This window comes from Panthera pardus, unplaced genomic scaffold (genome assembly GCF_024362965.1).
Source record: "Panthera pardus isolate Hobbes unplaced genomic scaffold, ASM2436296v1 HiC_scaffold_1, whole genome shotgun sequence".
Classification (NCBI taxonomy): domain Eukaryota; kingdom Metazoa; phylum Chordata; class Mammalia; order Carnivora; family Felidae; genus Panthera; species Panthera pardus.
In genome coordinates this window covers 20,082,273-20,099,580 of record NW_026526654.1, presented here as the reverse complement: position 1 = coordinate 20,099,580, position 17,308 = coordinate 20,082,273, and the positions used below count along the sequence as shown (strand labels likewise).

Here is a 17,308-nt window from a genome sequence, read left to right as displayed (position 1 = left end):
TGACCTGGAGCTCGAACTTATGAATCTTGAGATCATGACTTGAACTGAGATTGAGAGTCAGGTGTTCAACAAACAGCCACCCAGGCGCCCTGAAACTGCATACATTGTAATTTTTTGATGTCCTCAGTCACAAATTGATCACTATCAGAAAACAATCTTATTTTTGTTCAGATGATCATTATTTCTGAAACTTTATGTTCGAGTTTCCTGAAGACAGTCTGATGCTGTTTTGACTTCAGCCTCACAGAGGAACAAGAAAATTTATACTATCACTAGGTTGTAACAGGAGAGCTAGTAAAGTTAAATACGAAATAGGAAGTTTGTAAGTAAACACTATTATTTTTATTTAACTGGAGGGAGGAGGAAAGGACAGAAATTCTGAAAGTTAGATTGCCTTTCTTTATTACTTTTTTTAAAATGTATATTTATTTTGAGAGAGACCGAGAGCATGGGCAGGCTTCCCATTATCAGTGCAGAGCCTGACATGGGGCTTGATCACATGAACCGAGAGGTCATGACCTTAGCCGAAATCAAGAGTCAGACGCTCAATCAACTGAGCTATCCAGGTGCTCCTAGATTCTACATTATTTATAATTTATCTAAAAGCTTACAAATGGAGACATTTTGAAATACTAAATTGCACCTAAGAACACTTTTTTTTTGGAAATGAAATTCCAGCTGCACCCTGATCTTCGTATTTTCATCCTTTCCAGTCCCTCCTTTAGGATGTTTTCTTCTTCCAAACTTGAGTTATTGTATAGGGATAAGCTGCATACTGCTGGCTTTGTCTTGCATTTCTGTTTCTGGATTTCTTCATGTGGGCATCTGCCCCCATGTGTTCTGTGTTGTGGGTGGATCTCTGTTCTAACGGACCTGTTCTTCTGAACTCTAACCACAGGGATATCATCAGTCTACTCTCCCAGGCCTCTCCAGTTGAACTTGCCCAAAGTAAATCACATGTTTTCCTCTTAACCTGTTTCTTGTCTGTAAGTGGGGTCTTCAGTCATGTAGCATGGCAGAGCCAGAAGGGTGCATGTTGTGATTGACTCCTCTCCCCTATTCTTTTTTTTTAAGTTTTTATTTTATTTTTTTCATTAAAGTGTTTGTTTATTTAGAGAGCTCAAGCAGGGGAGGGACAGAGAAAGAGAGAGAGAGAGAGAATCCCAAGCAAGCGTCACACCATTAGCACAGAGCCCAATGTGGGGCTCAAACCCATGAACCGTGAGATCATGATGAGCCCAAATCCAGAGCTGGACACTTAACCGACTGAGCCACCCAGGTGCCCCTAAAGATTTTATTTTTAAGTAATCTTTACCATGGGACCTGAACTTACAACTGAACGCTTAACTGACTGAGCCAGCCAGGTCCCTCTGTCTCCCCCATTGATGTCCACTAAATCACCATGCCCTCTCTGCCTGCTAAATGTCTCTCCAGTCCATCTGCTTTTCTCCGTCTGTAGTGGCCACACTCTTGCTGTGGTCTGATGCCTTGCAGTTTTTCAACATGTCTCCTGCAATTGTCAGCTAATGGTTTTTCCCACTTACACCCTCACCCTTCCCCAGACCCCAGTCCACTAACAGCCTGCATGGTTCCTGGAGCTCAAACGTAGTCGTTCCTGCCCTGCTTCAACTCTTCTGGTTGCTCTCAAAGAAAGGTAAAATGTTTGCATGACTGTCAGACCTGGTTCCCCCCCCCACCCCCCCCCTTGGACTTCTTAGGCACACAGCTCTCTCCTTTGCTCATGCTCTTTGGCCACGGTGCCCATCTTCCAGTTCTCTCCACACAAATACCTGGTGGTGTCCAAAACAACATGAGAATTCTTTGTTCCTCCCTTATATTACCCATCTTTGTGTCCTTCTGTGTCTTTCTCTATTTCTTTTCCCAGCTAGGAAGATTTGCGTAAGTCACAGATACTTCTCTCTTCCTGGAATGCCACATCTGTTGTTGCCTATGCATAGAAATCTCTTCTGGCAAGCCATTCCCTTTCCTTCTTCAAAAGCGCTTTAGTTTTGTCTGTTTGTAAAACATGCAACAAAGGGATTCAGTTCCCTTTCACAGCCTGACCTCTTTCAAGGAGTCTTTTATTTTAAATTCTTGCCTACTGTGTTTGGCTTTCTAAGCACTCGTAGCATGTTGCTTTCAGTTGCTCTTCATTTTCATCTACCCAAATATCACCTGTAGTAGACGAAGATGTCACATTTTTGCAATAATTTGTGAGGTATATTTGTGTCATCAGATGAAGTTTCTTACACCTTCCAATACTTTCCTCATAGAAATACACATAATCACAACAGCCCTTCAACACATGAGTGGTTGAATATTGGCTAAGTCATTACCTACAGAGCAAGGTTGGGATAACTGCATTACCCACAGAGCAAGGTTGAGATAATTTGTTTGGGGCATGTGCTATGAAAGATACTTATTAGGTCATTGTCTGTATGTGATAACTTCTTCCTTGGAAATTTATGTAGCTAAAGGAATACCATTAATATTTTAATTGGGAACTTTCTCTAAATGTTTTGAAGCAGTTTGAATAGATTGAAAATTGGCTTTTATAAAGTTTTTAGGCACTTCGTATTTTCTGAGTGAGGAACAGATAATGCTCAGATTTTTGCACATGTTTGCTAACATTGTCTAGTATAAAGAGATGCATAGAGAAATGCCTAGTTGGTTGGCTCAGAAATAGGAAATCATATTGGAAAGTATGCCCTTCTCCCCCATATGTATACATGAGAGTACAGGGTAACCTGCCTTAACAAAGATTCTTAAATACAGTAGTAGAAATAAGATAGAATCTTATTTACTTCTCATTTAACTGGCTGGCTGGTCTGTGCTGATGGGGCAAGTTTGTGTCCTGTGGTTCTGTGGTCATTCCAGGAGATCCTCCCTCCCCCCCTGCCAACATGTTGCTCTGTTTCACCTTCATTTCCAGAGCTGAGTTCCTGCCATATCAGGAAGCCCATAGGAAGAGGGAGGAAAGGAAGCCCAAGGAATTATTCTTTTCAAGTAAGCGAGGCTGGAATTGGGCGCATCACTCTAACTTCTAGCCCCTTGTCTGGAAATCAGTTTGTCAGGTCCAGCTGTAGGACAGACAGGAAAATAGAGTCTGTGTCTGTGGAGTCTTTTGTTCTGCTAAGACTCTTGTTACTGTGTAAAAAATGGAAATCACATTTTCGGTGAAACCCGCAGGCTGTCATATTTTTAAACATATATTACTATTACAATTTCTATTTTACTAAACTTTAGATATATGATTCATTCTCTCTAGATCACAATTTCTTAGTTTTAAGTCTCTTTTCTTTGTAATTTTCTTATTCTGTGACTGGTTACTGAAAGTTCCCCCAAAGCAGGTACTATAGTGTTACAGTGTTTGCTCTCATATTTTTTCCTGTGTGTGATATCTAGCTGCCACATGACCAGTAGGTTTAGAATAAATGTTGATAGGTGTAGACTAATTTGCTCAGAATATCAACATTGTTAAAAACCTTATAGCCAATGTCCACAACCTTTCTCAGGGAAGGGCTAGAGTGTAAATAGCTTAGACTTTTGTGGGTCATATGGTCTCTATTACAACTGATTGACTCTTGGAGCACACACACTGTATGTAAACACTTCTGTATTCCAAAAAAACTCGATATACAAAAATAGGGGGTGGTCTGATTTGTGTCCTGAGTTTGCTAAACGCCGCCTAGTAGGATGGCTATGTTCTCTGGATAGAGAGGTGTAAACTTTTGAGGAACTGGATTCCTATAGGATGTGAAACTGGAAGTTGGGGAGGGAGGTCAGTGCTGAGGCTTGAAATTCAGTGCATCTGCCTTCTGATGTGTTTTTTTTTAAAGTTTGTTTATTTTGGGGAGGGGTAGAGGGAGGGGCAGCAAGAGATGGGAGAGAGAGAATCCCAAGCAGGCTCCACACCTGCAGCACAAGCCGAATGTGGGGCTCGAGCTCCCGAACTGTGACATTGTGACCTGAGCTGAAATCAAGAGTCAGATGCCTAACGGACTGAGCTGCTCGGGCTCCCATGTCTGATGTTGATTAACTACACATTGTCTTCTGCTGTGTATCGGTTCTCATGTGAAAGGATAATAATGAGCACAACACTGATGCATGTTCCTGAGTGCCTGGCATTGCCTTAAGCATTACCTCATTTGTACTTCATGACAGTAATGCAAAATAGGTCCTGCTGTGATCACCACTTAACAAATGAGGAAACTAAACATTTGAGAGGTGAAGTAGCTTACCCAAGGTAAGAGGCAGATCTGGTACTTGAGCCTGAGGTTCTGATTCTTTGCTTACTTTGGAATTATTATTTTTTAAAATTATTTATTTTTTTGGTAATGTTTATTTTTGAGAGAGAGAGAGACGGACAGAGTGCAAGTTGGGGAGGGGCAGAGAGAGAAAGAGACACAGAATCTGAAGCAGGCTCTAGTCTTTGAGCTGTCAGCACAGAGCCTGATGCGGGACGCGAACCCACGTACCGTGAGATCATGACCCAAGCTGAAGTCAGGCGCCCAACCGACTGAGGCACCCAGGTACCCTACTTTGGAATTATTTTTATAAAAATGAGCACTCTACAAGACTTGAATAGCAAGATCAGAATCAGGCTTTCTAGGTTTGTTATGCAGCAGAATGGTATGATGAGGACTGTGCTGTCTGAAATGGTATAGACGAGTATGGAAGTGGGTGAAGAAACTGGAAGGAATTAGCAAGCCTCTCATTACTTCAGCTCTATCATACTCCAGTCCCCTGCTCCTCTTGTGGAAGCCTGATCGAATTCCTGCTCTCCCTGGATTTGACATGCCTCTCATCCTCCCTTTTATTCCTCTTTACGTCTTTGTAATCTGCATGACCAAGATCAAATACTCCGTTCATAAAGCCCTTCTATCTCACAGAACTCTCCCGATACCTTTCGAGTCCCTGTTGTGGCAGTTAGCTATTGTAACATAACTTTGTAGTGGTCCTTGTGTTCCAGACTCAGTGTTTCCTGCTGGATCACAAGCTGTTCTGTTCTTTTTTTTCTTCTTTTTCTTTTTTTTCCCCCCTCCTCCTTTCTTACTACTCATTGAAGTATACTTGACATGAAATGAACTTCTCGTATTTATTCAGTTTGATGAGTTTGGACATATGTATTCACCTGTGAAACCATCACCACAATCAAGATGCTGAACATTTCTGTCACCTCCAAAAGTTTCCTCATTGCCTTTGGAATCCTCGGTGTCTCTACCCCTGTCCCAGTGCAACCGGGTGATCTGCTTTCTGTCACTGTAGGTTTTTTAGCCTTTTCTGAAATTTTATATTAATGGACTCCTACAGTAGTCTTTTTAAATTCAGCATAATTATTTTCAGATTCATTCTTGTGTTTTTAGTAACCCCTGTCTTTTTATTGCTAAATAGAATTTCATTGTATGGACAAACCACACTTTGCTAATTCATTCACCTGTTGATGGACATTTAGATTGTTTCCAGTTTTGACTATTGTAAATAAATTAATAACCTATGTGTATACGTGTTTGGATAGGTTACCTAGGAGTGACTTGTCTGAATCATATGTATGTATAACTCTTTAAGAAACTGCCACGCAGTTCCAAAGTATTTGTGCCATTTATATCCTCACCACAGGGTGTGACAATTCTACTGTTTCACATCCACACTGATATGTGATATTTCTGTCTTCTAACCTTTAGCCACTTAAATTGGTTTTGGGGGGCATCTCATTGTGTTCCTTTGATGATAGCAATGTTGAACAACTTCTTAAAAAAAAGTTTTATTTATTTTTGAGAGTGCACAGGTCGGGGAGGGGCACAGAGAGGGGGCAGAGGATCCAAAGCGGGTTCTATGCTGACAGCAGTGAGCCCGATGTGGGGTTCGAACTCGCAAACCCTGAGATCATCACGACCTCAGCTGAAGTCAGACGTTCAACCGACTGAGCCAGCCAGGCTCTCCGAACAACTTTTCATTTGCATATTTTCTTTTGTGAAATGTGTTCAGATCCTTTGCCATTTTTTACATTGTCATCTTACTATGCTGTAAGCATTCTTTATATGTTCTAGATACAAGTTCTTTGTCTGATATGTGTGTTGTGCACGTTTTCTCTGTCTGTGGCTTACCATTTTGTTTACTTAACTGTATCCTTTGAAGCAGACTTTTAAATTTTGATGAAGTACAATTTCTTTTTTTATGGGTCATGTTTTTTGTGTACTACCAAAGAATCTATTGCCTACCTCAAGATAACAGATTTTTCTACTACATTTCCCATAAGTCTTGAAGTTTTAGGGTTTACTGTTAGGTTTGTGATCCAATTTAGGTTAATTTTTGTGTATGGTGTGAGTTATAGGGCTGAAGTTCAATGTCCTTTTTCCCAAATGGACATGTTAGTACCATTTACTGAAAAGACATTTGTTACCCTGTTAAATTGACTTGGCAGTCACAAGCTTCTCAGGCTTACATTTAGTATTTTATTGCTACCACAGATTCAGGCCTTTTTTGTTGTTACTTGAAGTTAAGGAGATGGATAATCTTGCCTGGTTCTTGCTAGATAATAAGACACAGATGATAAATTTCTCTAGATAGTAAGACTTAGATTTTTAACTGACTCTTTGTTCTCTAATTCCATCTGATATGTTTTTATTTTTAGGTGTTACACATAATATTGCATTGCTCCGAGAGGTGATAATCAACTCACGTTTTATAGAAGGAGACATCAACACTAAATTTCTTTCTGATGTGTATCCTGATGGCTTTAAAGGTTTGTGTGCATTGAAGTATTTTACTGTATTAAAGTTATTATTTTTATACTTTATTATAATGTATAATTTTTCTGTTTTGAAATTAAGGCCTCTGGTCTATACTGTACTTGATTTATTAACAGAGTATCCTAGACTATTGACATTCATGATTTTGAGTATTCATGAATGACTCATGAATGTGCAGTAATCCATAATTTTGTTGAGTGAGAAATTCAACTGTAATGAACATTTTGGCCTCTTTTCTCTGCTGCCTTGCTATATATAGTTAAACCGGAAGCCCCATCAAGGGAAAAGATCAGAATTATGTTTTCAGGATTTCCATATGCTTTTATGTCTGCTTGGCTAATGTGTCTGTGATGGTGATGTGTCATGAAACAGTAGGCAGAAGCAGACAACAGGTGAAAACTTGAGGGAACTTTTAGAGCAAACATGCTTGCATACATACATTTGTGTAAATGTCTATATGTGTACATAGATGGTGTTGGATCCCATTATGGGGAAGAAAATGGCATTTAAAATTTGTAATTGAAGTTGATTACTATGTGCTATACATTTAGCATCAGAAAATGTTACACATTCTCAAGGGAACTCAGAAATTTACTTAAAACTTAACATTGCCATTTTCCATGATAAACTTACTATATTACATTTCTGTTTTGATAGGGAATTATCAGCATGGACAATGTAATTCTATTCATGCTTATACAAGATAGGAACACAGTTTTAAAAATTGTTAGAAGTTGTTAGAAAGGACCATTAGCAATTATTTCATCTCATCCTTTATTTTTCCATGTGAGGAAATGAAAGCCCAGAGAGCTTGATAAGGCTAAATGACCAGTAGTATAATAAAGCCAGAAGCTGAACTTAGTTTCCACCTCCTGTTTCAGTACTCATTCAATTGTGCTAGGCTTCAAAATCACAAATCATACAGGTTTTCAGAGTATGCTGTATGTTGTTGTTGTAGAGTGCCTGTAAGCACTTTAAAAGTACACACCTAGCTTTGCCCTTCTTAATGTGGACCTCTCATTGTCTTCCTTCACATTATTCTCAGGTCAGTCCTTCTCTGAATGGCTACTATCGCTTGTTCTTCAGATTACTCTATTTCCTCCTTCCTATTTTTCCCTACAGCAGGTATCTGATATTTTAAACTGTATCATCTTTGATTGTTTGATATATGTGCCTGAAAGAGACAGCAGGAAGTGGCCACTGAAGTTAATCCAGGATCTTCTCCATATGTTTGAGGCTGGGTCATTTTGTCCCTTTGGGATTACCCGTCTGCTTCCCATCTGTCCAGCTATCCTAGGCACTGTTCACAGGCGAGGACGTGTTTTTATGACTGCATTAACATTTTCTATTATATATGTTTATTATCCCAAATATATTTGTGGACTGGAACAGTGTTACTAAAGGTTCTGAGGTTGACCTTTGGAATGAATTACTGTGACTAAAACCAAAAAATAGGATGCACAGGAATGTATTCTTCATATCTGCTTATTAGAGTCTCAGGTTGAAAAGCTGCTGTGCATTTATTTGAAAAATAAATGAAAACTGGGGAAGATGTTATTTTGACTCTGGAGTAAAGGGAAAATGAGGAAGAAGATATTTTAGGAACTATAATTTCAGTTGGCCTGTAATGAACATTTTGGACTTTTTTCTCTTTTGCCTTGCTACAGTTTAACCTTTAGCCCTGTCAGAAGAGATCAGAATTATTTTTCTCTTCTGGAAAGCTGCAGATTTTTAACAAAAATTGGATTCAACACAAGTAATATACCACTAATTACACCTTTTTCTTTTCCATTTAATTTAGTCAAGTATTTCTATTCCTTTAAAAGCGGTGTAACCAAATCAGTATGAGTTGCTCCTTGGTGAGTCACAGGCAGACACCACACCATGGTTTCTGTTGCACAGATCTGTGCAACAGGATAATAAAATAAAGGGAACTTAATTTGCAGCAAATGAGGAGATCGTGGGGAATAACTTCCAAAGCTGTGACTCTCTGGGCAAGGGTGAATGGGTTCCTTCTATTTAGGGTTAGGATGAATATTTAGATAGGGAGCTTTGTCATTGTATGTAAAGGCAGGCATAAGGTCTCATATGTGCCATAAGGAAATATACCTATGTATACATTGTTTGTAAATGAGGCTTGTTCCTCCTTTGGTGGAGATTTTAGTATAATGAGGTAAAGGTAACTGTCAGTCATTCCACTGCCCATCTGTGCAGGTGCAGGTTGAGGGCAGGGGATGGTGGCATGGTTAGTTTTAAACTGGTCTGGTTGGTCTGGCTGGCTGGTACTCTGGGCAGTTGTTTTGGTTTCCATCACTGAATATTATCCCTATAGGGTCTTTTGTCTGAGTTAAGAGATACGCTGGAAAGAAGAGTGTAAGGAAAAACGGGGACAAAGGTTGGTGAGCACAGGCAAGTGGGGAGTAAAGGTCATGTCTTGGGGTCTAGCTGGTGATAGTGGTAAAATGAAATTTGGGCTGTAGCATTGCCTTTGAGGATTCAGTCATTAAAATCATCCAACAAATAATTGATGCAGGCTCTAGAAGAAAATGGAAAGCAAATAATATATTTTCCCTGCACTTAAGGAGCTTACATCACAAGGTAATAAATATGTAACGAACTAACCGCTACAGGACAAAAGAAGGGCTAAATGAAGATGTAAGCAAAGTGTCTTGAGCACAGAGAAAAACCACTTCCGATTCAGGGAATCAAGGATGGCTTCCAGGATGAGGTACCATTTAGACCATTGCAGCACTTCCCCAAGAACTATTCTGGGGCACTGCTCATCTGTGCCCAATCCGTCCTCTCTGATGTGATGCCGGTAGTTTGAAATCAGCCTTGGAGAGAGTATTTACAGTGAGGAAACTGTCAAAACCTGCACTGGTGCATTTCTTCTTCTTTCACACCCGAGTTGATTATTATCATTTACCAGCATACCAGCATCTGGTCCTTTGACCTGACTGTACAAAGGAAAAGGCTTACCATGTAGGGAGGAAGACCTAGAAGAATCGCTGAGGACAGGCGGTGCTGTGTTAGAACTCCTGTGAGTCAAATGACAGAGTTTGCTGAAAAATGGTAAGAACATTTAAGGACATGAAATCAGAGGAGAGAGACTTTAATAAAGTATAAAAACTCTGATTTTTAGAAGTGTTTCAGCAAAGCGAAAGGTAGGATGGTCACTTTTAAGAACTAAATTAGTGACCCTAAGGAATAAGGGTCCTATTCCCTTATTCCTTACACTTTTACTACAGGTAAAAAGGTAGAAAGGATGAAATAATTTGTGAAATAAGAGATGTGGAGGGATGATCCAAGAGATTTTGTATGTATATAACAGTTTCATGAAGAAAAGATGGACAAGTAAAGGAAGGTTAATTTTAAAAGAAATAATAAGGGAGATTTTTGTTTCACTGTTCTTGAGAAAGCCTTGATGTGTTGTTGCAAAGATTCACTGAGTTTCAGACAAAATTAATGAAAAAAGTAACTCTTCTAGAATATCAAGAATAAAAAGTCTTTAAAGCTTCTAGAAAGAAAAAAAAAAGCACCGAGTTATATGCAGAGAATGTAGAATGAGATCATCTTCAGATTCCATAAACTGGAAATTAGAAAATCTTAAAATATCTGATTCATTAGAACGTACTTGACCCAGGAGGTACTATACCCAACTAACATATCTTTCATTTCTCAATTATGAAAAGAGATTTTATTTATTTAAGAATTTTTTGTTTATTTGAGAGAGAGAGAGAGAGAGAGAGAGAGACAGAGAGAGAGACAGAGAGAGAGGAGCAGGGAGAGGGAGACAGAGAACACCAAGCAGGCTCTGCATTGGTAGCTCAGGGCTTGAACCCATGAAACCATGCGATCATGACCTGAGCCAACACCAAGAGTTGGATGCTTAACTGACTGAGCCACCCAGGCGCCATGAAAAGAGATTTTAAAATAAAGATTCAGAAATATGTCATTATATATATTTTGAGGAAATTACTGAAGAAAGTGCTTTAACCAATATGAGGTAAAGATGACACCTAAATTATACCCATTTTTCCCAACCAATGAATTGAAGTTTTTATTACTTTTATTTTTACTATTTATTTATTTTTAAGTAGGCTCCACACCCAATGTGGGGCTTGAGCTCATGACCCTGAGATCAAGAGTTGCATGCTCCACTGACTGAGCCAGCCAGGTGTCCTGAATTGAGGTGTTTTTTGTTTTTGTTTTTGTTTTTTTTTTTTTAAAGACACAAGCCCGTAAGGAAAAAGAGAAGAGATAGTATTCTGGAAAATGAAGAGCCAAAAAATGATTCTTAACTGACTTGGCAACCTAAGAAAGTTGAATCCTAATCTGACAGTGTGAAAAACTGAGAAGTTGCTCATTACCACCATGGAACCCTTTAGTAGTCTTAGCTCCTATTTAAGTTTCAGGAAGCTTGGGAAATTTCTAAAGGTAGGACTATTGGTCTAAAAATCTCTGGAAAAATTTTCCATATCCCCTCCTTCACTCTTTAGAGGAGGGTGGCTCTCTCCTCCACTTTGGCAAAGACTTCGAAATTCTTCTCTTTGGAGAATAAGATGCCCTCTGCTCCAGGGACACCAGGCACAGTTGGACAGAGGATTGAGTGAATGTGGACATACTGAATGTGGTCATACTGAATGTGGTGACGCCCCATCTCCCAACCCGTCCATGAAGCCTACACACAAAGCAAATGGTCAGCAAAGCCACATCCCAGAAAGAGAGAACATGCATAGCTCAGGATCAGGACATCTGTCAGCATCATTTAAGACAACACTAGTTTGAAAGGGAATCCCCAGATGACTGTTAAAAATAGATGATAGAACTAAAGCCACTTAGGAGAACACTGATCAGGCTTCTGAAAAACTGGGTCATGCACATGGAGTGATAATTGCATGAGGTTTACAGAGGTATATCACAGACCTTGTGGGTGCTACTATGTGATTTGATCTGCACGTAGTAACTACCAACTTAATGAATAAGGACGGGAGAGCCTAAATGTTCTTTGAAGTTTGGGGTTTTTGTTGGAAATTCTCCCCCCACACTCCCCAACTCCCTCAAAGGCTAAGAAGGTGAGGGCTAATTGTGAAGAGGAAGTTTTTCTCCTTTCTTTCACAAATATTTACTGAGCCCATTAGGTAAAAGGTAGTGTCTAGGCTCTGACACTAATAAATACTGAAGAGCATTTATTATTATTATTTTTTTAACGGTTATTTTTGAGAGAGAGAAAAAGCATGGGGGAAAAACAAAGGATTCGAAGCAGGCGCTGTACTGACAGCAGAGAGCCTGGTGCAGGGCTTGAACTCACAAACTGTGAGATCATGATCTGAACCAAAGTCTGATGCTTAACCAACTGAGCCACCCAGGCGCCCCCTGGAAGGTATTTTAAAAAGCGTAAGGGTTTTTAAATCAAGACCTGCACCTTTTTCCAACCATGTCTTCTGCAGAGAGTATGGTAGAGATTTCAAGCCTTAATGCTCTTGAAGATTTCAAAAGATGGGTTTGAGAAACCCTTAGAACTCCTCCCAGGCTAGGGTTCTAACTTTTACGTGGAGGTGAGTTGCTGCTGTTGAAGATGGCTCTTGCTAGAGCTTGTGAGGCTGCATCTGTCCTTGCATGCCAGGCTGGAAGTTCTTGGTCTTTCTGCCTCACTGTTTGGACCCCACGGACTGCCAGGGTCATGCTTGTGAATCTTCTCAATCAGGGTTGGCAGAGGTGAAAAACAAGGGTCAAGTTGCAGTGCTCTCTTAGTTTACCTTCACACTTGAGAAAGGGATAGGAAGAATCTGAAAGAATTTAAATACACTTTGTGTCCCAAAGTTCTGGGTGCTTAGGATTCATCGGTAAGCAGAAACACTTGCTGCCCGCATGGGGTTTACAATGCCAGGAGTTAGCAGGCAGCATGGGTCCTCATCCCCCTCACCACAACTCTCTCTGTAGGTGTTTTCAGATGTGAACCCACTCACGGTCGTCAGTACAGTGCACTTGCCTTAGCTTGTTCACCTACAGCTGGGAATTGAATGCAGGCGTGTCTCATTTCAACACCAAACCAGCACACCAACCCCCCTTATCCGAGCTGCTATACTCTTGTCTGGATTTAGAACAGCCTTCTCATAGCCCACCCTCCTGCCGCCATTGCACTTTGTAATTCATCTTCGCCCAGCTGCCAGAGTTCACTTTTAGAACCAAATCATATCTTCCCCCTCCCTTACTTTGAAAGCCCTCAGTGAATGAATGGCTAAACAAATAGCAGTATATCCATGCTATAGAATACTACTGAGTGTGAGAATGAAAGAAACTGTGATTCACTCAAAAGCATGGGTGAATCTCAAATATATTAGGTGCAAAAGAAGCCAGACACGAAAGAGTACTTACTCTCTGGTTCCATTTAAATGAAACTACCAAGAGTTTAATTGCCTGAGGTCAGGGAGGGAAAGGAGGTCCAGAGGTGTTGATTGGAAAGAGATGCAAAGGAGCATTTTGGAGTAATGGAAAATTTGATATGGATTGTTGTGGTGTTTATATGGGCATACACATTTGTCAAAACTCAATTGCTTATTTAAAATGGACCCATATGGGGCGCCTGGGTGGCTTGGTCGGTTAAGCGTCTGACTTCGGCTCAGGTCATGATCTCACGGTCCGTGAGTTCGAGCCCCGCGTCGGGCTCTGTGCTGACAGCTCAGAGCCTGGAGCCTGCTTCCGATTCTGTGTCTCCCTCTCTCTCTGACCCTCCCCCATTCATGCTCTGTCTCTCTCTGTCTCAAAAATAAATAAACGTTAAAAAAAAAATAAATAAATAAAAAATAAAAAAAATAAAATGGACCCATATATTGTATGAAAATTGTACCTCAGAGTTAAAAAAAAAAGTACCTTTGTTAATGATATCCATTACAATTAGAATAAAATAAAAAGTGATGGCTTACAAAAAAAGTAGGTGCTAAAAAGGTGTTGGGTGGAAATTCAATAGCCTTTCTTTTTTTGACAATGTATGTATGTATGTATGTATTTATTTATTTATTTCAATATATGAAATTTATTGTCAAATTGGTTTCCATACAACACCCAGTGCTCATCCCAAAAGGTGTCCTCCTCAATACCTATCACCCACCCTCCCCTCCCTCCCACCCCCCATCAACTCTCAGTTTGTTCTCAGTTTTTAAGTCTCTTACGCTTTTCAATAGCCTTTTCTAATTAAAAATTCTTTGAAATAAAAAAATTAAATTTGATTAAAAATGTACTTTATGAAAACTAAAAAAACCCTAGTTTTAAATGATGAAATGCTAAAAAAATTTCCCTTAAAATCAGGAACAAATGAATTCTGTAAAGTGACGGTTATTATCAATCATTTTTATTGCTTTGGAATATCAAAAAGACCAAAAAAAAGTTGGTTTAAATATTTTGAAAATAAGAAAATTTTCTTTTTCCATATATAATTGTGTCCCTAGAAAACCCAGAAGATACTACTAAAAATTTCTAGACTTAAAACATGTCCGTCAAGGTGACTGAATGCAGCAAGATAAACATGCAAAGTTAGTGTCTCTTCTCTGTGTTAGAAAGAGCCAGTTTGAAATGAACCCTGTTCATATTAATTGTAGCGTCTTGTAAAATAGTCAAGAGAAATTTAATAGGGAAGACATAGAACCTATAGGACTCTGTAAGCTGTAAAAATATTGTTGAGGAGAAACAAGATGTGAACAGATGGGAAAACATCAGTTATTTTTTTTCTTTCAAATTTTTATTTAAATTCAAGTTAGCTAACACATAGTATAGTATTGGTTTCAGGAGTAGAATTTAGTGATTCATTGAATACCCAGTGCTCGTCACTTAAGTGCCCTCCTTAATGCCCATCACCCATTTAGGCCATCTGCCCACCCAACCCCCCTCCAGCAACCCTCAGTTTGTTCTCTGTAGTTAAGAATCTCTTATGGTTTGCTTCTCTTTCTGGTTTTATATTTTATTTTTCATTCTCTTCTCCTGTGTTCATCAGTTTTGTTTCTTAAATTCCGTATATGAGTGAAATCATATGGTATTTTTCTCTGACTGATTTTGCTCAGCATAAAACACTCTAGCTCTACCCGTGTTGTTGCACATGACAAGATTTCATTCTTTTTGATGGCTGATCAGTATTCCAGTGTGTGTGTGTGTGTACGTACACACACACACACACACACACACTACATCTTCTTTATCCGTTCATCAGTCCATGGACATTTGGGCTCTTTTCATAATTTGGCTATTGCTGATAGTGCCATTATAAACATTGGGCTGCATGTAACCCTTTGAATCACTGTTTTTGTATCCTTTGGATAAATACCTAGTAGTGCAATTGCTGGGTCTTGTGTAGTTATATTTTTTTACTTTTTGAGGAACCTCCAAACTATTTTCTAGAGTGGCTACCCCAGTTTGCATTCCCACCAACAGTGTAAGAGGGTTCCTCTTTCTCCATATCTTTATCAACATCTGTTGTTTCCTGAGTTGTTAAATTTTAAACATATCAATTATTGTTTGGGGACTCAATAGTATAGGAGTGCCAATCTGTCTCAGATTGATGCAGATTTTATGTCATTCCAGTTAGATTCACAAGGTCCACTACATTAAATGATTTAAAAGATTATATGTATTCATAAATTTCTGAAAATAGCAAATTATGAAGAATGATAGAGGAAAATTGGCCTTCCATGTTTTAAAATGTACTGCCAAGCCTCTGCATCTAAACAGCATGATATAAAGTGGAGGAATGGGGGTAGGATGCCTGGGTGGCTCAGACAGTTAAGTGTCTGACTCTTAAATTCTGCTCAGGTCATGATCTCATGGTTCGTGGGATGGAGCCCCATGCTGGGCTCTGCACTGACAGCAGAGCCCACTTGGGATTCTCTCTTTCCCCTCTCTCTCTACTTCTCCTCCCCCGGCTCATGCTTTCTCTCTCTGTAAATAAACATACATTTTAAAAAATAGTTTAAGAAAGGAAATACTTGAAAGAAAACAAAAAAAATGGATAAGTATGTCAGTGTAATGGAATAGGGAGCTCATAAACAGAAATTAGTATATGTGGGAGTTTTTTCTTTTACTCTATATGAAATGTTAGAACTTTAATTTATGCCAAATTAAAAAAAAAAAATGAGTCCCAGGCAAAGATTAAATGTAAAACATAAAAACAATTAGAATAAAACTGAGGAGTCTAGTTACTGTCTTGACATTGGAGTAATCTTTTAAAAGAATAGTGCAAACATTTCTAATGAAAACTAATGATATGACTGTGTTCTGTAAAATTTTTCTGTACAATGTTCTGTAAAATTTATTTCTGTTTGGCAAAATACTAAGTGCTAATTGAGCATATGTAAAGAATTCTAATTGGCCCATAAACTTGAAATTGAAAGCTGTTGTAAAAAAGTTTTCTTTTTAAATTATTATTGTATGGTCAGTGTCAATTAAATGGCTAAAACATAGATTATTTTTAGATTTCATATGTCAGTCAAAAATTACTTGATGAAATTTCAGACATTTTGTAATTAAAAAAATTACTATGTCTATATTATACCTTGGAAGTTATGAGGATAATTAATACAACTACTTTTTAAAGACTATAATGAGTATTTTTATATATTATATATTGTATACTATATGGATCTATATTAGACTATAAGCATACTCTAATATTAATGTCTTGTTTTGAGCCATAGCATGTTTTTTTTTATTTTTTAATTTTTTAAAAATTTACATCCAAATTAGTTAGCATATAGTGCAACAATGATTTAAGGAGTAGATTCCTTAATGCCCCTTACCCATTTAGCCCATCCCGCTCCCACAACCCCTCCAGTAACCCTCTGTTTGTTCTCTATAAGAGTCTCTTATGTTTTGTCCCCCTCCCTGTTTTTATATCATTTTTATTTCCCTTCCCTTATCTGTTTCGTCTCTTAAAGTCCTCATATGAGTGAAGTCATGTGATATTTGTCTTTCTCTGACTAATTTCGCTTAGCATAATACCCCCTAGTTCCATCCACGTAGTTGCAAATGGCCAGATTTCATTTTTTTTGATTGCTGAGTAATACTCCATTGTGTATATATATATACCACATCTTCTTTATCCATTCATCCATTGATGGACATTTGGGCTCTTTCCATACTTTGGCTCTTGTTGATAGTGCTGCTATAAACATTGGGGTGCATGTGTGTCCCTTTGAAACACCTCACTTGTATCCCTTAGGTAAATACCTAGTAGTGCAATTGCTGGGTCATAGCGTAGTTCTATTTTTAGCTTTTTGAGGAACCTCCATGCTGTTTTTCAGAGTGGCTGCACCAGCTTACATTCCCACCAGCAGTGCAAAAGAGATCCTCTTTCTCTGCATCCTCGCCAACATCCGTTGTTGCCTGAGTTGTTAATGTTAGCCATTCTGACAGGTGTAAGGTGGTATCTCATGGTGGTTTTGATTTGTATTTCCCTGATGATGAGTGATGTTTAGAATTTTTTCATGTGTCAGTTGGCCATCTGGATGTCTATTCATGTCTTTTGAAGTGTCTGTTCATGTCTTTTGCTCATTTCTTCACTGGATTAT

General features: G+C 38.8%; 1 protein-coding gene across 6 annotated transcripts in view; it reads left to right on the top strand.

The window, feature by feature from the left end:
• PCCA (propionyl-CoA carboxylase subunit alpha) overlaps positions 1-17,308 on the top strand; it is a 413,570-nt gene that overhangs the window by 211,926 nt on the left and 184,336 nt on the right. For all 6 annotated transcript variants that reach the window (XM_053890918.1, XM_019443967.2, XM_019443966.2 and 3 more), the window contains one exon: positions 6,635-6,745. In XM_053890918.1, the coding sequence (XP_053746893.1) occupies positions 6,635-6,745 (111 nt within the window). The remainder of the gene's footprint in view (positions 1-6,634; positions 6,746-17,308) is intronic.